The sequence below is a fragment of the Mirounga angustirostris genome, unplaced genomic scaffold (assembly GCF_029215605.1).
Source record: "Mirounga angustirostris isolate CCGP_5_RB_7025 unplaced genomic scaffold, mMirAng1.0.hap1 SCAF_11, whole genome shotgun sequence".
NCBI classification, from domain to species: Eukaryota; Metazoa; Chordata; class Mammalia; order Carnivora; family Phocidae; genus Mirounga; species Mirounga angustirostris.
Genome location: NW_026991719.1, coordinates 38,409,708 through 38,433,181, shown reverse-complemented (window position 1 = coordinate 38,433,181; position 23,474 = coordinate 38,409,708). Strand labels below are relative to the sequence as shown.

Sequence of the window (23,474 nt, the reverse complement as noted above, 5' to 3'; positions counted from 1 at the left end):
ACCTATAAACACTAGCAGGACACATAAAAACATAAAAGCCTTTCCAACAGTTCTGTGTTATGTTTCATTTGTTATTTGGATAAAATGTATTTTTTAAATATTTTTAAAATTTATTTATTAGAAAGAGAGCACACGTGCACATGTTGGGGGGGGAGGCAGAGGGAGAGAGAGAAGCAGATCCCAGGATCCTGAGATCATGACCTGAGCTGAAGGCAGATGCTTAACCAACTGAGCCACCCAGGTGTCCCTGGATAAAATATTTTTTAACTTTCTTCTTACTGTGACTGAGGAGGTTACCGTGACACTCATTTCTGAGACAAACAACCGATGGTTATTTGGTCCTCACAGGAGGCTCTCCCAGATTCTCTGAGCCCACCACCAGAAACCCTGCTGTGTTGCTTGGGCTGGGGGGAGGAGGCAGGATCTGTCCCAGAGGGGGCTCTGGGCTATGCACAGCAGGTGGCCAGGATGCACCTGGGAAGTCTGTTTTTAGAATGGCTCTGACCGATACACAAATTATAAAATAATAATGATGCACCTGACATTTGCAGTGTGTCTTGACATCAGTTGCTTCATTTACTCATTCATTCAGCAAATATTTATCAAGTGCCAGCTTTGTGCCTGCTCTGGGGTTACAGTGAGAAAGAAAATGGATTAAGTTCCACTTCCTGGAACTTACATTCTCATGGGGAAGAGCGAAAATAGCAGTAGGTATTCCCTTGACACTCAAACATCCTTTGAGAAAGCGAGGAATCGGTACTATTATTGCAAGTTCAAATGTGTGAATTTGTGCGTCTTATGTTAAAAGATTACCCGCAGCTCACGCAACTGCTGGGACCACCTCCAGTGCACGGAACTGAGGAGTATCTCGGGTTGCTCCAGGCCATAGTTTCTGGTAGAGGCTGACTGCACTCTCTTGTTCTTGCTGCCTTGCCACGCCACCTCTCTCTCGGCCAGCTAGTGTTTCCTGAGCTCAAGATTGGGCAGGATGCTAAGCTGAGTAAAGAAGGCAAGGCATGGTTTCTTCCTCAGGGCATTTTATAGTTCAGTGCAGAAAAAAGGAGATGTCTGCTGATGAGGCATTTAGAGAACCACAAGGGGTGCTTTAACCACATGGGAGGTGCTGTGAAGGTGTGGACCGGGGACAGGCCAGGAGGATGGGAAGGGTGAGGGGAAAGATGGGCCTTTATTAGGGCCTTGAAGGATGGGGTGTGGAAGTATAGGGAGAGGTAGATGGAGGATGATGGCAGAGAAGAACTGTATTAGGGAGAGGATAACTAAATTTCCCTCTACCCTTCAAGGTTTTTGCCTGAGACCATGTCCCACCACCACCCCCCACACCTGTAATAACAGACAGATTACCAGGAGAAAAACCAACAAACGTCTAATTACCTGCATACCTCCTGTATGGAAAGGAAAACGGAGTAACTCCCTGAAATGGCCCAGGCTACCACCTTAAATATCATCTCCACCTAAAGATGGAACAAATTGCCAGGGGAGGTGGGAAGGAGGCAAGTTATAAGGGGTCAGCAAGAAAAGCACAGTAAATAAGAGGAAGGTTGTAATGCAGATTTATGTGTCATCTTTTCTATTAGAGGTTTTAGAGATTTCGAGTCTTTCTTTTCCTGGAACACAGAGGGAGACACTCTTACAAATGGAGATTTCTTTATGGATGTAAATTTTTTTTTTTTTTACAGAAGGGTATTGTACTCAGCTTTTCCTGTGTCTGCTGTTTCTTAAAAATAACCAGCTCAAGGGGTGCCTGGGTGACTCAGTCGGTTAAATGTCTGCCTTTGGCTCAGGTCATGGTCCCAGGGTCCTGGGATCAAGGCCCACATCAGGCTCCTCGCTCAGTGGGGAGCCTGCTTCTCCCTCTGCCTGCCACTCCCCCTGCTTGTGCTTGTTCTCTCTCTCTCTCTCTCTGACAAATAAATAAATAAAATCTTTTTTTTTTTTTTAAAGATTTTATTTATTTATTTGACAGAGAGAGAGAGACACAGTGAGAGAGGAAACACAAGCAGGGGGAGTGGGAAAGGGAGGAGCGGGCTTCCCGCGGAGCGGAGAGCCTGACGCGGGGCTCGATCCCAGGACCCTGGGACCATGACCTGAGCCGAAGGCAGACGCTTAACGACTGAGCCACCCAGGCGCCCTGATAAATAAAATCTTAAAAAAAAAAATAACCAGCTCAAAATAATCAATACACCCAAGAGGCATATTTTGGGGTGGTGTGTTTGCTTGCCTTCACATACAATGCATATTTCCCACTTGAGCCCCTCACTATGACCAGCTTTGTGTTTAGTAGGCCATCTACCACACCTTGTTTGGATTTTGTCTTCCAGTATGGCCCACCTGGAGTCTATCAGCCAGGCCAGATAACAGATCGAACAGTTCTTAATGTGTACAGTGGCTTGACAGAGACCCGAGCGGACGGCTACCTGTTGGATAAATACAAGGTGAGGAACTTCACGTTTTGTTGCTATTTCCAGTGTAACTTTCCTGGAACCTGAAATGTGCAGTGAGTCACAGATTCTGTTGTGAGATTGAATGAAGTTAACGAATATATAAATGCATGCGTTGCACCGCTGTCTGTCAACACTAAACAAGCTTAAGCGCGTATATAAATATATTGCCGTTTGCAAGCAACTACATTACTAAAAGACTTTCCAAATGTTAACATCGACTGCTTGTCTTGGTTTGGCTTTAAAAATTCTGTTACAAATGATATAATTGAGGGGTGGGTTTGTTTTTTGTTTTTTTGCAATTTTTTTTCTTTTGGGAAGGGATGCCTAGGTCTTTGGAGGGTCTGTGGTGCCAACACTTTGTTCCTTTGTTTTTATTAGCTAGGAAAAGTAGATCAAGAGTTTTACAAAGATTGTGACCTGTTCATAGGAGCCACCATCAATGTGTGGGGAAGGAAAGTGCTTCTTTGTGACTGTGATGAATTTACAAAGACTTATTATAAGACGAAATATGGAATTGGTAAGTGATATATATGTCCATTAGAAAATAAAATTTAAACTTCAGAACCTTTGTTCCCTACGTAAGATTTTACTTTTGTGTTTGAAAGGCTAAGCTCATAGTAGCTACCATTTATTGAACATTTGCTCTCCGTCGGGCATTTGTTGGCTTCCTTTTTCCTAACAACGATTCTAGGCTCATTATCTCCATTTTAGAGGTGAAGAAACTGAGGCTTAAAAGGGGCTAACTTGTCGAAGGTTATGCAGTGAGTAAAGGGTGAGCTGAGAGTTGAATTTGCCTGCCTGATGCCAGAGGCTTTGGTTTTCCTTTATAGCCAGTCACCTGCCTTATTGCAATATGGGGTCAGTGTTTTCTGGTCAAGCAACTGAAGTGGGAATCTGAATATTTTTCTTTTCACTGAATTCTTGCTTACTACAATGGTTATACTGCTTATTTAAGTTCTCTGGGGAATTCTCTTGTGCCAATTTGCTCTACCTTTTCTGGTGAAGCCTGGCTACATTTCCAGCTTTTCTCTCTTCTTGGGTATCAGTTCTGTTCAGATGAGTTCAGTTCAGAATGAAAACGGGTGATTTATTAAGAACTTACTAGGCACAGGTTATTGTAGTAGGACTTAGGAGCTACGGAGTTAAAGAGTTTCTTGGGCTGGAAGGAGAGCAGAAACCTACAGCACATCGGATGGTGTTATGAGGATCACAGAAGCAGGCGGAGGACCTGATATGAAACCTGAAAAACAAACCCCTCATTTGTGAAACCTGTCAGCCAGCTCTGCCCCTTTCCTGGGCCCTGTTCCAGGTACCTGCTGGCACGAGGCTAAGGGGGTGGTGGGAGTTGCCAACCTCCCAGGTTGGGGTTTGGCTGGGGTGGGAGTGCTTACTCCTGCACTCCTCTCCGAACCTTGGAGTGTTCATGTGAGCACACTTGCCTGAAGGAGGAGATAGAAGCCAGAAGCACAGCTATCTAAAAGACAAAGTGCTTTTTCTCTAGAATGAGACGAGCACCTCATGTGTCTTGGTGTCCCGTTGTGTAGAGTTCCTGGCCTCCTGGGAATCTCTCTCTCTCTCTTTTTTAAAGATTTTATTTATTTAGAGAGACTGAAGGGAGGCGCAGAGAGAGAGGGAGAGAGAATCTCAAGTGGGCTTCACGCTCAGTGCAGAGCCCGACGTGGGGCTCAATCCCAAGACCCTGAGATTACGACCGGAGCCAAAACCAAGAGTCGGATCCTTAAGCAAATGAGCCACCCAGGCATCCTCCCTCCTGGGAATCTTTATATCATGGGAGAAGGCACATAGCACACACAAAGGGTTGGAATTAAAAACACTTTGAATTTCACTCTTCAGTTCATTAAGGGAATCTGTTCCACTGCATCTGCATGCCAGATTAATCAAAATGTGTGGGGCCAAATTGGTGGTCTCTCCTAACATTCGTCCTCTTTTGTGGACACCATTGGGCATATTGGTTTTGGGGACTGTGAATAAGAGGCAGCCAGGAAGGTGAGTGTGGTGGTTATTGTAGAGAAGTTGCTGGTGGCCCATAGGTCCTTGGGAAGGAGAATTTGGTTTTTAATAAATGTCAGTGTCTGTTTAGAATCAATGTCTTCAGTGTCGACTTAAAATTGGAAAAAAAATATATGTAAAAGATGAGTTAACCAAAAACATTGACTCATGTCCTACTGAAAGATCTTAACATAAAGGAGGAGGCAAAGTTTCCAAAACATCATGTGATCCCTTCAACCTAGAGGCCAACATTTGGTTGATGTTTGTCCATCAGTTTGATTTTGAGACTATAAAGGTGGCATTTGGGAAAATGAACATGGTGCTGGTGAGACATGGTACATTGTTAGTTTCTTAACATGTTGGCAGGGAACTTGCCGAGGCAGAGTGAATTCACTGGTATACTCTAAATCTCGCTGTCCTCGGCAAATGGATCTGCTTCAGATGCCTGATGGTCCATTTCTGTTGAGCCCTAGTGCTTAATTTCTTTCTGCTCACTTCTTTTGTTTACCTTATAGAATTATGTATTATGTAAAAGAAAAAAACAGTTTGTGCCTTTAAAGCTAATATAACATGAGCATTATGCATTTAAACAGAAAATTATGCAAATGCAAAATTATGATGCATTTTATAGTCACGCTGACTTTTTATATTTCTCATAACATATGTTAAAATATCCCATTTAACAGACACTATTATTACACAACATTTCTTGAGTAACAACAGTGTATTAATATAAGTAATGACTAGAAATTATATCCATGATGCAGCGGGGGTGGGGGGTGGGTGGGTTGTGAATCTGTGTTCTCTGATACTCTTTCCATTGCCTTTTCTGACTTTTTGGTAAGGTTAAATTAAGATGCTTAATGTTACTTAGATACAGTTACTTCTGACATATTCATTTTGTATGTAATTCATTCTGCTCCAAATTCATAAGACCAAATTCTATACATTAAACTTTGGTATCCTTGAAGCTCAGACCTGAACAAAGTTCTGTCTATAACCAAGGTCAATAATTGTGGTCAGTAGAATGCCTGGTGTCTCCACTCAGCAGCCCCACAGGAAGGAGCTGACAAGTCCTAACCACACAACCAGGGACCTCCTAAGAGGAAGCCGGGGGGAGATTCGTAAATGCAGCCTTCGTACTTTTTTCCAAGAGCTATCTGTACCCCGGTGTGAAGCCCAATTTGCCTCCTAAAACGAGAAGATTCTTTTGTGCATTTAAGGATTCCAAGGAGAAAGCAATTCCGTCAACTTCTTGCACAAAACATTCCAATGTGACTCCCCCACTAGGCAGCTTGGCCATCCTGCTGACCCTGGCTCACCTGCTGGGCAGGAGCATGTCGCTCCCTCATTATTTCGTGTGGATGAACACGGACTGGCAGATGGAGGCCTGTTGGACTTTCCTGTAGCATAAAGGTTAGAAAAGGCTCCAGGGGCTCCAGCATGTGTTTCCTTCACTGAAGGAACAGGGGGACTTGAATATAAACTGCTCTTACCTAGAATTCTTGCCTTGGGTTATTATTTCTTTGTTAGAGGAGGACTTGGTGATCATCCATTCTTAGTGGCTGGGAGAACCAAACCAGTAAAAGACCAGCCGTTCCCATTGCTCTTGAACACTTACTAGGCTGTACTGACATGAAGGCTGAGCACAGTTCTTAAAGCATCTTTAATTTTGTGGTGTTATTACTGGCCTCTCGATCAATTCTGAACTCGGTGCTGGAAGCAGTGAGACATCCAAGATAGTAGTTTAACGGTCATTCGAGCAAACGAGCCATCCCAGGCTATAATGACGGAGTAGAATTTGCTTCTGGTTGCACCACGTGGCCTTAATGGATGGAACAATTTTGCCCCTTTGTCTTCCCCTATGAAGTACAGAGGATTGAGGAATGGCTGATCCCTAAGGATTTTCTAGCTAGAGCTCAGAATATATGTGATTCACTAATGATTTGAGCCAGAAATGAACATCCCACCCAAACCATTTGACCTGGGTATTAGGTACAAGGGGGGGGGGGGGGGTTGGTGGTGGTGGAATTTGCTTTGACATTCATGAAGCTTGAGCTTTAGGGTTCTTCCTTTGCAGGAGCCCCAGTCCAAGGCCCTGGACCTGATTTTGTCTTAATAATTTGGCATTCTTTGTATTGAAGAGCTTCTCCCAAATTATGTAAGCTCCAGGCCTCCCCAAATCTGAGTCTGTATCTGGGTTACTAGAACATACAAGATGAACTTTGAGGTGATTGAAGGCTTTTTTTCCGGTACGGTTTCCAACTGAGATGGCAAATAGTAGATCACTGTGAAGGGTCATTAAGATTCCTTTGAAAAACATACCACCTTTCTGTAAATTTGTTAGAATCCAGTTAATCGTGGGTAGACATTCAGTATATATGTTTTTACAAGTCGCTTGGAATTAGAGGAATCAGACAGTTGGAAAGACAGATGTGTCCCAGAGTTCAGCAGAGTGCTGTTGACGAAGATATTTGGGAAGGTGCTGTGTACAAAAACGTATCATTTTTCATGTATTCAACGAATAGTTTTTAATACCTGAAACATGCAGGATGCTGGGATGTTGGAACACCAAAGACAGGAAACATATGCAGGGGCAAGTCTCAAGCCTTGCGAATGTACACAATTACCCAGAGAAATGAGCTCTTGGGTCAGAGTATCCAGAAAGATATACGCGGGACAAAAAGTCAGGCAAGATGGAGTGGAACCGTTCTCGGCTTTTATACACTAGATGGCACTGTGGGTGCAGAGGAAAGCTCTAAATTGGTTCTTTTGTTACTTAAATCTGTTGCAAAAATTATGTAGTTGAGAAAACAACGCTGTTATAAAACCTATAATTTGTGGGGGGGAGGTATAGAATGCATTCTTAATTACTTTGTGATGCAGTACGTGTCCTCTTTTGGTTACACTGTTCAGATTAGTATGGAGAGTTGTCTCTATGGATATGTACCCTGTTAGGAAAAACGGATCATGCCCCAATTTTCTAATAATCACATAGAGCTTTCTCTACCAGCCCGTCCTTTCCCTGAAATGACGGTACCAGTCAGTGGCGCGTTTGATTTCACAGCGACGATAGGGTCTACTGCAGTTCTGCCGAATTCCAAGATGTGAACTTTCCTCTTTATTACCCAGATTTTAATTGCCACAAAAATAGCAATAGGAGAGGCTCGCCAGTCACTTCTGTACTGGCTGCCTGGCTGCTTCCTTTCACTGAGCCAGTGAGAAATCTTTGCTGGCATTTTCTTTGCCAATATGTCTTCTGTGAACGGTTTCTGTTAAGATAGAACAATACTCTTTTGGGGATTATGCTTGAGGGGATTTCGCACAAAGGCTAAAGAATAAGGAAGTCTAAGGAAATGTGAAAGCTGAAAATGTCTTCAAATCAGAGTTAGAAATAGCCTCAGACCCTTAGCCTTTTGATCCATCAGTTAAAAAAAAAAAATCCCTCAATTTTAAGAGTTGGGTTGCTTTGGATGACAAATTGATGCACACTTTCAATTATGCTCTAAATCTACACTCTTGTTTCCGTTAGGACTTTGACAGTGGAAAAGGAAATCTTTGCTTATATGGAACTACTTTGAGTCCCAAATGGCACCACCTAGGGGATACTCGAGCTTGGGTGAGAAGTAGAAATTAGATTCCATGAGTTGTTTTGTTGTTGTGTTTTGCTTTTGGAAAGATCCTGGCATTTTCTTTGCCCTTTGTGGTGGGACAAACACAAGTAAGTGACTTGGAGCTATCAGTTGAACGGGCTCTTCGCTCTAGAGAGAACACTTGCTTCTCAGACATTATACAACTTCACAAATGAGGGCCTGAAAGCTGCCAGGTGGTTACAGATATGTCTCCAGCTCTCTGTCCATCTCTCCTTCCTCACAGATGATAAGGACGGAAAGAAACTCAATGGTATTTCCACATAACACCCCCTTTGAGCGAGTAAGCAGGGATTATTTTTAAAGTTTTGTGTATTTGTTTTCGGTTTTATTTTTGTGTTTTTTTGTTTGTTTGTTTTGTTTTGTTTTGTTTTGCTTCGTCACATTTTAGTACAATTGCAGTCTTTTCTTGGGCAGTCATAAGAGCAATCCAGAGCGGTGGCTGGTGAGAAGTTTTGGTTTTGTTTTGTCACTAGATGGGGAAGTGCCATGGCCTGGGGTTGAGTTGGAGGAAAGAGAGAGGCCTGAAAAGTTGGACACAGGAGGAGGGGACAGCGGATGGGGAAGGTAAAGGCAAAACAGGAGTCAGTCCTGTTTGGAAAGGAATTTGAAGAGTGAGTGTTGACTGAGGAGAGGATGGGGCTAAGCTGCAGGTTAAAACAGGGGATGGGTGGCAAAAAGTTCCAAGTTTGAATTTTCGTTATCATTGGAAAAATCAGGGAAGAACCAAAAATAGTCAGACATGGGGGTGTGATGACAAAAGATAAATGTTTACTTATTCGACATAGGCAGTTTCTTTTTTTCTTTCTTTGTTTTGAACCAATGGCGATTATTGAGTGAGTTCTGTGGTTTTTGTAAACATGATTGAAACCTACCCTCACAGGATTTGCTGTGTTTTGTTTGAAAGAGTTTAAAATAGTCCACAAAGATCTCCATGTCCATCTTGAAAACATAACAAACCTTTCAAAACAGCCACAATCAGGGCAAAAAAAAATATTGATGTTTCATTGGCCTTTGTTTTGTTGTAGAGAACTTCACCTCGATTCCATGCAAGGCTCCACCTCCTCCAAAAATAGAAAGGAAATTTCCACCTTATACTGGCTTTGGTTCTGAAGAGGATTCTCTCCGCTCCTGCATAAGCCTCACACCCACACCTCATCAGAAGAACTTCAAGAAGTTCCTGGAAAAAGACAGGTGCTTGAGGGAACCATGATTTCAGTCTGATCTTTCCCAAATGTGTTTGGGGTTTATACTATAGGCCTCATGGCGGAACACATGGCACTCAGCTCATGTGGTTAAGAGTTCAGGAACATGCCATTATAGCTTTTTAATGAAACTGATTAACATCCAAGTATTAAGAGGTTCTTCGTTGAGTGGTTATTTTATTTTTGTCCCAGTTTTATTGAGGTATAATTGACATATAACATTATTTATATATTTTTAAAAGAATTTATTTATTTATTTGTCAGAGAGAGAGAGACACACACAAGCAGGGGAAGGGGCAGGCAGAGGGAGAAGCAGGCTCCCTGCTGAGCAAGGAGCCCAATGCTGGACTTGATCCCAGGACCCTGGGATCATGACCTGAGCCGAAGGCAGATGCTTAATCAACTGAGTCACCCAGGCACCCCAATATTATATAATTTTAAGGTGTAACACAATGATTGGATATGTATATATTTTGAAAAAAGGATCACCATCAGAAGATTAGTTCACATAAGTTACCTCCCACAGTTAACAATTTTTTTTCTTTTGTGATGAGAACTTTTAAGATCTAGTCTCTCAGCAACTTTTCAATATACAAAAGCGTATTGTTAGATACAGTCACCATGTTGTACATTACATCCCTAGGACTTACTGATCTTATAACTGGAAGTTTGTACCTTTTGATTCCCTCTACCCATTTTGCCCACCCCCCACCCCCCATCTCTGGCAACCACCAGTCTGATCAGTTTCTGTGAGTTTGGTTTTTTGAGATTCCACACATAAGTGAGATCATACAGTATTTGTCTTTCTCTGTCTGACTTATTTTACTTAGCATAATGCCCTCGAGGTCCATCCATGTTGTCACAAATGGCAGGATTTCCTCCTTTTTTATGGTTGGATAATATTCCATTGTGTATGTATATACCACATCTTCTGTATCCATTCATCTGTCACTGGACACTTAGGTTGCTTCTGTGTCTTGGCTATTGTGCATAATGCTGCAGTAAACACAGAGGTGTGGGTATCTCTGAGACAGTGATTTCATTTCCTCTGAATATATACCCAGAAGTGGAACGGCTAGATCATATGGTGGTTTTAACTTTCTTGAAGAACCTCCATACCGTTTCCCAGAGTGGCTGCCCCAGTTCGCATTCCCACCAACAGTGTGCAGAAGTTCCCTTTTCTCCCATTTCCTTACCACCGAATGGTTATTTTCTTTTATTATTTATTATTTTTATTTTTTAAAAATATTGGAACACTCCACAAATTTGCTTGTCATCCTAATGACACAGGAGTTATGTTCGTCTTTTCTGTATTGTTCCAACTTTCGTATAAGTGCTGCCGAACTGATCGCTTGAGTGATTTTTTTTTTTTTTAAAGATTTTATTTCTTTATTTGAGAGAGAGACATAGCGAGAGAGGGAACACAAGCAAGGGGAGTGGGAGAGGGAGAAGCAGGCTTCCCGCCGAGCAGGGAGCCCGATGCGGGGCTCGATCCCAGGACCCTGGGATCATGACCTGAGCCAAAGGCAGATGCTTAACAACTGAGCCACCCAGGCGCCCCTTGAGTGATTATTTTTAATGTGTCATCTAGAAGCCCTTAAACCTGTATTATTCCCAATCATGTTGCCTTTCCATACATATATCTCCTCAAGATGGTCCCTAGGAAGTGGTATAGAGTAGGGGTCAGCAAAATTTCTCTTTAAGAGTCAGATAGTAGATGTTCTTGGCTTTGAAGGCCATATGGCCTCTGTTACAACCACCCAGCTCTGTCATCATAGTGTGAAAGCAGCTGTAGAGTCCGTAAACAAATGCGTGACTGTGTTCCAATAAAACTTTGTGTATGGACACTGACATTGGAATTTCATATAAGTTTTACATATCACCAAATAATATTCTCTTGATGTTTTCACCCGTTTAAAAACGTGAAAACCATTCTTAGCTCACAGCCCACGCAAAACCAGGTGGCTGGCCATATTTGATCCACACACTGTAGTTTGCCTACCCTTGGTCTAGAGGCTTTAGTGACTCTGAAGTATTTTTCAGGCTATTATTTGACAAATAATGTTGTTTTCCTTTGAGAAGTTTGGCTGAGTTTAGTAACCGTAGATTGCTCCCATGGCCGAATATAATTTCAAAAGATGGACTTTCAAAAGCATTCCTAATATATACAAGGAAAAATCCGTCGCTCCATCGTGTGTATAGAATGTGGGCACTGCCCATGGCTACTTTTTTACTTCTGCAGGGAAAGCAGGCCCTAGAAAAAGAAGTTGGGGAAAAAAGTGGTGGGAAAATGTTGCAGTTGTTTGCATAGGATGTGGGTTTACCATTCAAGTCCCATGTGAGGGGAGTACTGAGTCAGGAGAACCGGTGGAGAAAAATGATAAAGGAACATGCAGTAAGACCAGGAGAAGGAGATGAAAAAGACAGCATCCTGAATTTGATATAAAATTTAATGGGATTGGATACAATCACAGAACATTTTGACATAGAACAATCATTTTGCCGTATTTGTAAAGATGGTGAAAATATAGTAAGAATTGTATAGACTGTCTAAAAGGTTGTCTTTGCCCTGACATTATGGCCTTTGCAAACTTTTCAGAAATAATCCTTGGGGCACCTGGCTGGCTCAGTCGGTGGAGCACGTGACTCCTGATCTCGGGGTTGTACATTTGAGTCCCATGTTGGGTGTAGAGATGACATAAAAATAAAATCTTAAAAAAAAAAAACAACTAATCTTTTATTTTGAAGGACTTTAGGGTTCTGTTTTTTAACATTTAGAATTGATGTTACTCCCCACACTGGTAGAAACACTAACTCGTGCCTCATCCTAGACCTATTAAGGCAGAAACTCTGGGGAGGGGGCTGGAGGTGGTGGGACCCAGTACTGTGTTTTAACCAGCCTTCCAGGGTCTGATGCGCACCAGACTTTGAGAACCACTGCTTTCCATCACATAAGAGGGACCCCAACTCATACTCCATCCTCCTTATGGATAACAGGGTTTATAGTGAGGTTCCAGGGCAGGACTTCTGATGGATACTTTTCACCAGCTGCTGTTTTTTAGGGCAGCCACCCGAAGGAGGCGGGCAAGAAGAATGTCCCTATTGTAAAAGGAGAGGAAATTTTTCTTATAAGTAAACAAGATGAAATATGATCTAGGGTGTTGCTTCTGGAACCCGGGGCGGGGGGAAACAGCTCCTTGTGGGTAGTTGCCTGAGTCTCTCTTTCTGTCTACACCGCATCAACTTGCCCACAGAGCACGGACTGTAGACAGCATTCCACGTTCTCGTCCTGCTGTCGGGGCTGGACGATGGTGGTGCAGGCACAAATGTGTCTAATTTTGTTTCTTTCTGTCCACTGCCCGCTCTGTGCCAGGAATACACTTCCCTCAAGCTCCTCCCACACAGTGACCTTGTTTCCATAGTAACTGGCACATTCAGCCTGGAGACTTACACATGAGTTTGAATAACTCAAGGTTTTAAAACTGTGAGAACCTAAGGAAGACGATCCCACAAAGCATGCAAAAAACAGTTTCTTCATGCAAATAAACTGTGAATTGTGATGTGCAGTTGTGTGTGACATATGTTGATTATATGTATGTTGCTGTTAGAAATTTCCTGGGTGCTAATCCTTGAATGAGGTTACTGGTGATCTACTTTGAATTGCTGGAGGAGGAAATAGTTCCAAATTAGAGCATATGACGTTTTTGATGGAATGAAGGTCTTTATTTTCTGGGTAAAAATTCACTGTGGTGGCCTGCTGGGCAGATTGTCTAGTCTGATTTGGGAGAACCAGAATAATATCCTTGCTGCACTGGTAGAATTACTCTGTTCTCTGTGTGCTCATAATACTCTGCTGGTCGTACCTCTAGTAGTAGTAATAATAATAATAATAATAATACTTCTACTAATAAGCAATTTGTGATTATGGTGTGCGAACTACTTTATAATACTTGATCTCATGTACTCCTCAAAACCACCTCATAGAGTAAATAATATTATCGTACCCATTCTTCACACGAGGGAACTGAGGGTCAGAGATGTTGTGCAATTTGCCCAAGCTCACCCAGCTAATTTTTAGTTGAACTGGGATTTGAACCCAGAGAAGTCTGACTCCTGGAGTTTACCTTTCTTGCCCCAGAGCCTGTACTTTTCACAGTGTGTGGCAATTACTTGTTTATGTAATCGTGGTGTCCCCCTAGATCAAGAGCTCCTTGAGGGCAGGGACAGGCACTAAAGCTTCCCTCAGAGTTAGAACAGCGCTGGCTACATGCTTGGGGCTCATTAAATACTTTGTCCAAGAAGAGAAGGAATGGATAAATAAGTAAGCAAAGAGAATAAGCTTCACCCTTCCAGTTCTTATGGATAGAAGAGACAGATGACTTCCCACCAGGAAGGCTATTATCCCAGACTTGTGCTATTCATAGCCATAGAACATCCAAAAATTCACGGTTTAATCTTAATCTCTGACTTGCTTCAGATGTTGTCCACCTGCTGTCTCCATCAGTCATGCTGTTTTCTCTTAAAAAGTTATTTTCTCATCAATAAAAATAAGCCTTCATGTCTCTTCCAACCCCAAGAGTATATAGCTTTCACTGTTTTTGAGGTTTTCGGTGGGTACATAGCCCTGAGTGAACCATTCATTTTCCTGGTCCACAAATATTCACAGGGTACCTGCCCGTTCGCCAAGCACTGATTTAGGGGCTTGGGATCCATCAGTGAACAAAGCAGACACGCAGCCCTACCCTCATAGGACTTAGTCTAGCTGGGGGAGGCAGACAGTGCACACCACAGAAAACCCCTAAGTGCATTCTGTAAGTATGGAGAAGGTATTAAGTACCATGGACAAAGTAAAGCAAGTAAAAAGTTGCTATGAGAAGAATAAAGAGGAACTAACAGGGCAGTGCTGAGGAGCACCTCCGGTTTCATTTTTAAAATAGTGTGGTCTGGATGGGCCTTACTAAGGAGAGGAAATACATTACGGGCAGAAGGAACAGTTGATGTAAGGGCCCTGAGCAAGAAGCAGGCTGACATGGATAGAAGATGTGAGTAAAGGGCAGAGTAGATAGATTAGAAGAGTTAACGGGGGATCGGATGCCGTAGGGCCTTGCAGACCATTATAAGGGTTCTTTTGACTTTGAGTGATAAGCGGAGCCATTGGGAAATCAGAGCAGGCGGTAGAGACTTGATCTGATTTACATAATAAAGGAATCACTCCAGCTGCAGTGTTGAGAGTAGAGTGTGGAAGGGCAATGGCGGGAGTAAGGACTAGTTCAGAGCCCACCACAGTCATCCAAGAGAAAAGTTACGATGGCTTGGATCTGGGTGGGTGCCATGGAAGTGATGAGACATAGCAGATTCTGGAACTATTTTGAAGGTCAAGCTAATGGGGTTCCCTGACAGATTTGGACATGAAGTCCAAAAGCAGAGAGGCGTTAAGGATGACTCCCCAGGGTTTTGGCCTCAGCAACTGGAAGGATAGATGGGAAAGACTGTATAGGTAGAACAGTAAGTTCAGTTTGGGCACAGGTGAAGTGTGAGATGTCTCTTAGCTATCAGATGGAGATACTGAGTAGGCATTTGGAGATATATCTATATCAATCTGGGGTTCTGGAGAGAGGTCTGAGTTAAAGATAGAAGTTTGGAAGTCATCGACATGTAGATGATATTTAAAGGCTTGATACTAGAAGAGATCACCAAGGGAGTGAACATACGCTGAGAAGTGGATGACCAAGTGATTCCTTGTAGGGTACTGTATTTATAAAACAGCAACAACAATTATCCGCGTCTAAGTAGACCTGTGCAGTTCAAACCTGTGTTGTTCAAGGGTCACCTGTATGTTATGCATGGTTACGACAGGTAGCTGTAGGTGGGTGTGTCTGAACCTATCCATGGCCCAGAAAGCCAGACAGAGCAATATACGTGGTATAATAGGAAGCAGGGAAAATGCTAGTTTTTTGAGTGTGAGGAGGAGTATGTGATAAAAAGAGTTTGGAGACTTTTGATAATTAGCTTATTAGTCAAGGAAATAGCTGAAGATACTTGCAGTGTTTTCCAAAGTGGGCTCTGGGGGCTCTTCATCAGAACCTCCTGGGGAGCTTATTAAAAATGCAGGTTTCTGGGGATGCAAGCTAACTACTGAATCCATATCTCTGGGGGTAGGACTCTGGATTCTGTATATTTAACAAGTTCCCCAGGTGACTTTGAAACACAACAAACTTTGTGAACTGCTGCTCTAAAGATTTTGTTTGAGTAAATTATATTCCTGACTAACGAGCTCTCCAGAACATAAGACTTAGGTGAAAAAAAAAAAAAAAGGCATTTTGAAAGTGAAAAAACCCACACTTAACATACACACTTCTTAAACGTACGTTAAGTTCGAAGAAGCTATATTTACAGTAGTGTTCATTTGGCCTGATGTTAAACCTCCTTCAGTTGTTTCAGTGATATTTTTGGTATCTGTGAAAATTAATGGCTCCTTCGTGAGATGGGGGTTACCAAATCTGTTTGTTGCTTATAAATCCAGTTATGTACCAGAGAAGATGACTGACAAGGTATAGCTGCCCCCATGCTATCTGATGTCTCTCTGAAGCCAGGGAAGCTAGGAACAAAGAAGACAGAGCTGTGGAGCCTTGGCTGTTTTGCCCCGGGGTTCCCCGAGGCGAGCCTCCCAAACTGCTCCTTTCCACCTCACGTGAGGCCTTATGCCGGCGTAGCTGGGAATTTTGGCGCCATGCTTTTTCAGCCCTTCTTCCTTGGACAGTCTGAGAAAGAGGCAGAGAAAAGCAAATAGGAAATACGGGTTCTGTTTTGTTGTTGTTGTTTTGTTGTTGTGTTTTCGTCACTGACCACAGGGAAAGAATGAATTCGGCATAGGAGAATCTGAAAGCGAGGGCCTCCCTGTTTCGAGTTGTGACAGGGAACTGATGAAGTTCATGGTTTATTTTATTCTGTGCCTCCTTGAGGTAATGATTTTGGTTACCAAAGACCTCCCCATGGGTTTAACATTTTACAAAGGCCACCTTTCATTAGCTGATTTCCACAGACATGCTTCTGCGGATGGACCATAAATTAATTTCTTCCAACGACCAGGCAGTCAACTTTGGGAACTTTTGATTCTAGAATTCCATCCCTTCTTCAATCTACTGTACTATTCTATTCATGTGCAGGGTTCTGAGTGCAAATTTCCATTTATATGGATCTTTTAACAACTTTCTACCAACATTTATTGAGTACTTATAATGTAAAAAGTATTGTATTAGTCAATGGTTAATAAGGCACAGTCCCTGCCCTGGGAAAACAGACCTGTAATAGCCACTCATAATATGGGTGATAAGTGCTATATTTAATCTGGCATTATTTAATTTAGCATTTGAAAGGGAAGGGGTAATTTTTCTCTTGAAGGGAGTTGGAGGGACGTTGGGGAGCTGGGGGAGTGGCTCAGGGAGGAGAGGATGTGGGGCTGGAAGGAAGCAAGGAAATGGGCCTGAGAACGTGGGAGGTGGACATGGGGTCTTGGCTCCAGGCACTGGCAGGACACACCCTCTTGCTGCTTGGCCAGTGAAGGCCAGGTGTTGTCCTTCCTGCTAACATGATTGTTGTGGTCGCTGACCAGCCTCGTGAGTAGGAAACAGCTGTTCAATGCAGCTGGTTTGAGGAGTGTGTTTATGACATTTGTTTTGGGTACATTTTCCCAGTGGGTTACCCTGGACATCTAAAGAATAAGAGAGATTTTAATAAACTGAGAAAATTCCTCTGCATATAGATCTAAAGCCTTAATAAGAAGGTGGTTGAACTTTTTCAACCTCAGAGAGTTTATGCTACTCTCTTAAAACCATGGCACACCTGGTGGCTGGGGGAGGTGGGTGAAATGGGTGAAAGGGGTCAAAAGGTACAAACTTGCAGTTATAAAATAAGTAAGTCCTGGGGATGTAATATACAGTATGGTGTTTATAGTCAAATATACCATATTGCATATTTCAAAGTTGCAAAGAGAGTAGATCTTAAAAGTTCTCATCACAAGAAACAAAATGTGTAACTATATGGGGTGATGGATGTTGAGTAGTCTTATTTTGGTGATTTTAGCGAATCATGTTGTATACCCGAAACTAATATAATGTTGTAAGTCAATTATACCTCAAAAAAAAAAAAAAAAAACAGCACACCCTTTGCAGGTTTTTTTTTTTTTTTTTAACATATGTAATAAGGCTGTAACCCTCATTTCTCTTCCATTTAGCTATGGCAACATAAGCAATACACTTCGGTTTTTTGCAAAACTCTTCACACACAAATGTGCAGACGTGGACAGGATGTTTGTTATTTCGTACTTTCTCAGTGATGACACAATTTCAGTGTTTGAACCTGTAGAGAGGAATTCAGGTAAGAGGCATAGCTCTTACAGCAATTTTCTCAGACCAAGTAACCGTCTCTTCATTTTGAAAGTTAGGGAGTGTGGTCTGATTTTATAGCCTAGATGACTAAGATAGTGGCTTTCTTTTCTTTTCCTTTTTTTTTAACCACCAAAGTTCATTTTACAAAGCTCTCTTAAATGGGAACCCAGACATACAAAGTGATGAAAGAGGAACAGGAACAGTTTGGTTGGCTCAGGGCTGGGAGACTCTGGATGCCTCCTTTTGGAAACTATTCCCCTTTCTGCTGTGGCCTCTGAGGTTCCTCTGTGGAATCCGGGGGCTTCGGAATCATGGTCTGTCTACCGCCAGTTCCATGCAAAGACAGCAAGGCAAGAGGAAATCTCTTATTTTTGATAGTACCACTTACAAAATATTTGCTTAACTATAAGACGATCCCAGATTTTAACAAATTTAATCTTCAAAGTCTGTCTGCCTCTGGCTTCTCTGTCTGTCGAGGCTCTTGCCAAGGTTCCAGCACCCAGGCCCACGGAATGCCTCTCTGCAGCGTGCTGATGCTGTGGACATTGCTGAGGCGAGCCGTTGATTTTGACTTACCGAATTATGGAACTCTAGGGCTTTGCTCTTTGTCCCAACGCATTTACAACTTTTATCTGTGCCGAAGACACATCTGGGAAGAAGAATCAGTGGTGTGCTGGTGAACTGGCTCTCTGAAAAAAATTTTAAAGCCCCAGTCTGTAACACTTGCCAGTCATCACGGGGCAGATACCTCAACCATAGTCAATTTCAAGCAAACAACTGGTTTGCAGAAATCCCCAAAAATCTAAGAGTCAGACCTTATGAGCTGGTGTGAGCCACTCTGCACACCAATGAATAATGAATAATTTGTATGAATAAGTCAGGCTGCATAGTGATTTGAATAATGGATCAAATCCTGAAATATGAACTCAAATAGGAGTAAGTAGAAAGTCATGTCTTAAAGGTCAAAAAATCAACTCTGGGGGCACCTACTTGGTAGAGCATGAGATTCTTAATCTCAGGGTCATGAGTTCAAGCCCCATGTTGGGTGTGGAGCCTACAAAAAAAAAAAAAGAAATCAACTCTGTACATCTAGAGTGGGGAAGATTATGGCCAAACAGACTGCAGCATTCATAAAACAGGGTGATAGACGTCAATTGCAAGCTTACTAGTAATAATAGCAGCCACGATTACCTACTGTTATCCCTAGAAAAACTTCATGAGGTTAAGTTTTGTCCAAACCCCAAGATGGGACTGAATATACAAGAGATTAATTAGGGAAAATGCCAGCAAGGGAAATTGTGGAGGGAGCCAGAAGAAGCCAGGAGAGCCATCGGACGCAGTGTAGGTCTCACTCCTCTGAAGGACAGCAGGAAGGAAGAAAGGAAAGAAAGTCTTAGATTGCAGGGAGATTCTAAGCACGTTTCAGCAAGGCTGACCAGGAACCCGAGAGCCAAAGTCACTAGTCGGAGGAGCCTCCATCTTGCAGGAATGGGCCTACCTTGCTATCCCTGCATTATCCTGTCATTTGTCAGCAGCAGCCTGTGGGAAGCGTGACCTCGGTCCAAACCCAGGGATAGGTTTCAGAGCATAGCCACGGGGGCCTTTGTCAACTACGTTCTCCACAACGGGTGATCTGAAAGGCACATTTTCATGGCTCCCTACAAATTTTATTCCCGTTTTACTGGTGAGAATTCAGAGAGGTTCCAAGAGATTAAATAACTCCTCAAGATCATCCAGCAAGCGACAGAGCCAGGACAGATTCCAGCTCTGTTTGGCTACAAAACCTGTGTCTTTCCACCACCTCTGGGGTTTGAATGTGGCAGGAGTGTAATGAAGCTGACCCCCAAAGCTCATCTGGCTTCAGCTTGTGTTCAGAGGACTGAAGGTTTCAGTTCAGTAGCAGTGAGAAGATCCTGGAGTTTCATCTTCAGTTCTGCTTGCTGCTTTCCAAGAGCCACAAAAAAACAAAAACAAGCCCAAATAATCCCCAGAAGAGAGCAGATGAAATGGTCAGAATTCTGAAAAGTAAGAAATATGTGGCATTGCTAAAAGAAGCAAAGATATTTAGCCTGTAGGGAAAAAAAGTCACAGAACTCCCAGAGTTATCTTCAAACAGTTAAGTAAGCTCCTTTCCAGAAGCTGGGCATCCTACACTTAATCCGCGTGTCGGAATAAATATAAAACATCATCTGGGACAGATAGATGGAAATAAGCTCAAGTGGGGAATTTTCTACGTGGTACTATTCAAACGTGCACTGAAGTGGGGTATCTTCCGAATGTCCCGGTTCTCAGTATGCTGCTGGGCATGTAGCAGGCGCTTACTAAGTGTTTATTTGAGTGTTTGGACTAGGAAGGGAGTAGAGAGGGGAAGGACAAGGCTGGGATGCCGTACCTCTTTTTTTTTTTCTTTACACATTCACCTAGGGAGTCTCCTGTTCACCCACTGCTTCATTCTCCCCTCGGGTCTGAGAAGAATAGGCGGTGTGAGTTCACAAGCTAAGCTGTATGGTCTGTGTTTGAGCATGAAGGAACTCTAAAGGCAAGTTGTATGGTTCTTTGAAGAATAAAGGCTACTCATTAACTTTTCTCTTTTTCTATAGGGATTACTGGCGGGAAGTTCTTGAAAAGAATTCGTGTTAAGAAGCCTGGACAAGAGGTCTTTAAAAGTGAACTATCAGAATATGTCAAGGCCGAGGAGCTATATATCGGAGCCAAAGTGAACGTGAATGGCTACCTGTTTCTTTTGCTCAGTGCTGATGAGTACACCTTAAACTACATGGAAATGAATTCAGATAAGGTGAGCTGACTGTGGAACTTTCGGCTTGCCCCTCAGCGCTCTGCAGTCTGTGTTTTTCTTTCTCTAGGCCTTTTCTTCTTCCTGCCGGTCTTACATTGTGCATTCACACATGTGGCCATGAATAATGGATCTGCGCGACTTGGCCACAGGTCCCGATCTCCTCTGTTTACATGCTGGGCCCTCCACTGCCCAGCGGCACGGATGCCGGGCACAGGCAGGAGGCAGGCCCAGGGTTGAATCAGGTTTCCTGGGTTTTCTGCTGACGCTGACAATGTTTTCATAAAGAGATTCAGTGACTATAGGAAAGGAAAAAAATCTGGTGCCACACACTGTGCCGTCCCCGTTAATTGGCACAGGCCTGCACAGAAGGCCAAGAACTGAACAAACAGAAACCCCAAGGGAACCCGATAGTTGCTGGGGTTGCAACTTTCCAGAACAGGAGCTACCTGAGGCCTACATAAGAATTCAAGGACAAATTGGCAACAGCAAGCTCCGGGAGTTTTTTTCGTTGGAAACAAGATGGCAGCTGGGTACTGTTAGTAAAAGAACTAGCATGGCAGTGCTGGTCTGTCAAAATAATGCGTTGATGAAATCTTGATTTTAGGTGTGGACTGGTTTGCTGTACAAACGTGTATATTTGAGAGATATTGCCTAGTATTGAAAAATCCACCTAGAGACACTTTTTTTTTTTAAAGACTTTATTTATTTACTTGAGAGAGAGAGAGAGTGAGCGAGCACATGGGAGCACACAGAGGGAGAGGGAACACAGAGGCAGAGGGAGAAGCAGGCTTCCCAGCAAGCAGAGAGCATGATGTGGGGCTCGATCCCAGGACCCCGGGATCATGACCTGAGCTGAAGGCAGATGCTTAACCGACTGAGCCACCCAGGCGTCCCTAGAAATAATTTATTTTAAAAGTCTGCCTGTAAGGGGGCACCTTGGTGGCTCAGTCGGTTGGGCGTCAGCCTTTGGCCAGAGTCATGATCCCAGGGTCCTGAGATGGAGCCCCGGGTCAAGCTTGCTGCTCAGCAAGGAGTCTGCTTCTCCCTCTCTCTCTGCCCCTCCCCCTGTCCATGCTCTCTCTCTTTCTTTCTCTCTCTCTCTCTCAAATAAATTTTTAGAAGTCTTTAAAAAAAAAGTCTGCCTGGGGCGCCTGGGTGGCTCAGTTGGTTAAGCGACTGCCTTCGGCTCAGGTCATGATCCCGGAGTCCTGGGATCGAGTCCCACATCAGGCTCCCGGCTCGGCGGAGAGCCTGCTTCTCCCTCTGACCCTATCCCCTCCCATGCTGTTTCTCTCTCTCTCTCAAATAAAAAAAAGTCTACCTGTAAGTAATAATGTTCATGTGCCAATTATATCTGTATCTGTATCTTTTTCTATATCTCCATACACAGTACCAATTCTGTGTCATTTGTATATAAAATGCTCAGGGGTGAGTTGCTAAGATCAGTCTCTCTGTGTATATCCCATCATCCTTTGTTTGGGTCCTCTGAGCAGCAGGTGCCAAGGCTGAATTAGATAAGCAAGGGGCATACCAGGGGAAACGCATATGAAGGATAAACGAGGAAGGAGCAAGAGCAGGTGGGGAGTCTGAGCTGTAGGTCTGACCCCTGAGAAAGGAGATGGAAGGAAGGAGGGTGGGACACAAAAGGCCTCCGGACACAGTACAGCGCTGAGAAAGTGTCAGCCAGGCTGATGGGGAGCCCGAAGTCAAAGGCTGCCTGTAGAAGGGCCAGGTCAGGCAACAGTGGCCCAGCTCTGGTGTCCCTGAGGAAAACGGCCTGGGCAGAGTATGGCCAGAAGGTACGACCGGTGGGGGGCTGTCGGCTCTTCTCTATGGTTTCTCTGGATGGTAGGCCCCCACGGCACCCTCCAGGGCCACCACTCCGTTTCTCCATTTGCGGGGTTAGGGTTTCGGCTTATCATAAAACTGTGAACTGGTGGGCCTTCAAAAGCACTGAATTCAGGCGAGAGGCTCAATGATCGGGCAGTTAGGTTTCTGGAGACCAGCAGGCTCGTCTAGGAGACATGGCTACACACCTCCTGGCTTAGAGGCCTTCGACATGTATTTTCCCTGAGCTCCACTTCCCTCATCTTTACACAGTGACTCTTCCAGAGAGTTCCTACACAGAGGAGATGTTGTCATGCATGTGAGGTGCTTTGCTCTGTGTGGCCCATAGCAAGCTCAGTCAGGGTACAATTTACAATAGCTATTGTGAATTTGGACTCAGTTTTCAAACACAGGGCGAACCTATGTGTTAACATACATATGTATATATGTATATGCATATATGTATTATATGTACACATGTACATATTACATGTATGCATTATATACACATGTATGTATTCTATATATGTATTTTATATGTATATTATATACATATATTAACATAGCTTGAGTGTGTATGTGTGTATGTATATATACATGTATATTTGTAAGATATAAAGGGCTTTTCTCCTTTCAGAAAGGTAAAAAGAGGGTAGGACGTTATCTGGTATCAGCATCCCAAGTGAGAACTGCATGATTTTATTTTATTTTATTATTTTTTAAATTTTTTTTTTAAAGATTTTATTTATTTATTTGAGAGAGAGAGAATGAGAGAGAGCACATGAGAGTGGGGAGGGTCAGGGAGAAGCAGACTCCCCGCCGAGCAGGGAGCCCGATGCAGGACTCGATCCTGGGACTCCAGGATCATGACCTGAGCCGAAGGCAGTCGCCTAACCAACTGAGCCACCCAGGCGCCCGAAAACTGCATTATTTTAAAACTACCCTTAACAAGGACTTTTGAAGCAGAGAAAGATTAATATACTGTTTTTTTTTTGGTTTGTTTGTTTTTTGTTTTTGTTTTTAGCAGGGGAGGCACAGAGGGAGAGGGAGAGAGAAAATCTTAAGCAGGCTCCACGCCCTGCACTGGGCACGGAGCCTGACACGGGGCTTGATCTCACAACCCTGAGATCATGACC

General features: G+C 43.3%; 1 protein-coding gene and 1 non-coding gene across 3 annotated transcripts in view; one reads left to right on the top strand and one right to left on the bottom strand.

Annotated features, from left to right (window-relative positions):
- EFHC2 (EF-hand domain containing 2) overlaps positions 1–23,474 on the top strand; it is a 280,922-nt gene that overhangs the window by 89,711 nt on the left and 167,737 nt on the right. For both annotated transcript variants that reach the window (XM_064573946.1, XM_045876588.2), the window contains exons 6-10: positions 2,340–2,453; positions 2,841–2,979; positions 9,151–9,316; positions 17,561–17,703; positions 20,315–20,511. In XM_064573946.1, coding sequence (XP_064430016.1) covers positions 2,340–2,453; positions 2,841–2,979; positions 9,151–9,316; positions 17,561–17,703; positions 20,315–20,511 — 759 coding nt within the window. The remainder of the gene's footprint in view (positions 1–2,339; positions 2,454–2,840; positions 2,980–9,150; positions 9,317–17,560; positions 17,704–20,314; positions 20,512–23,474) is intronic.
- On the bottom strand, positions 10,570–10,679 carry LOC123851600 (U6 spliceosomal RNA). The gene has a single exon (XR_006792652.1). It is a non-coding gene; the product is annotated as a U6 spliceosomal RNA (small nuclear RNA).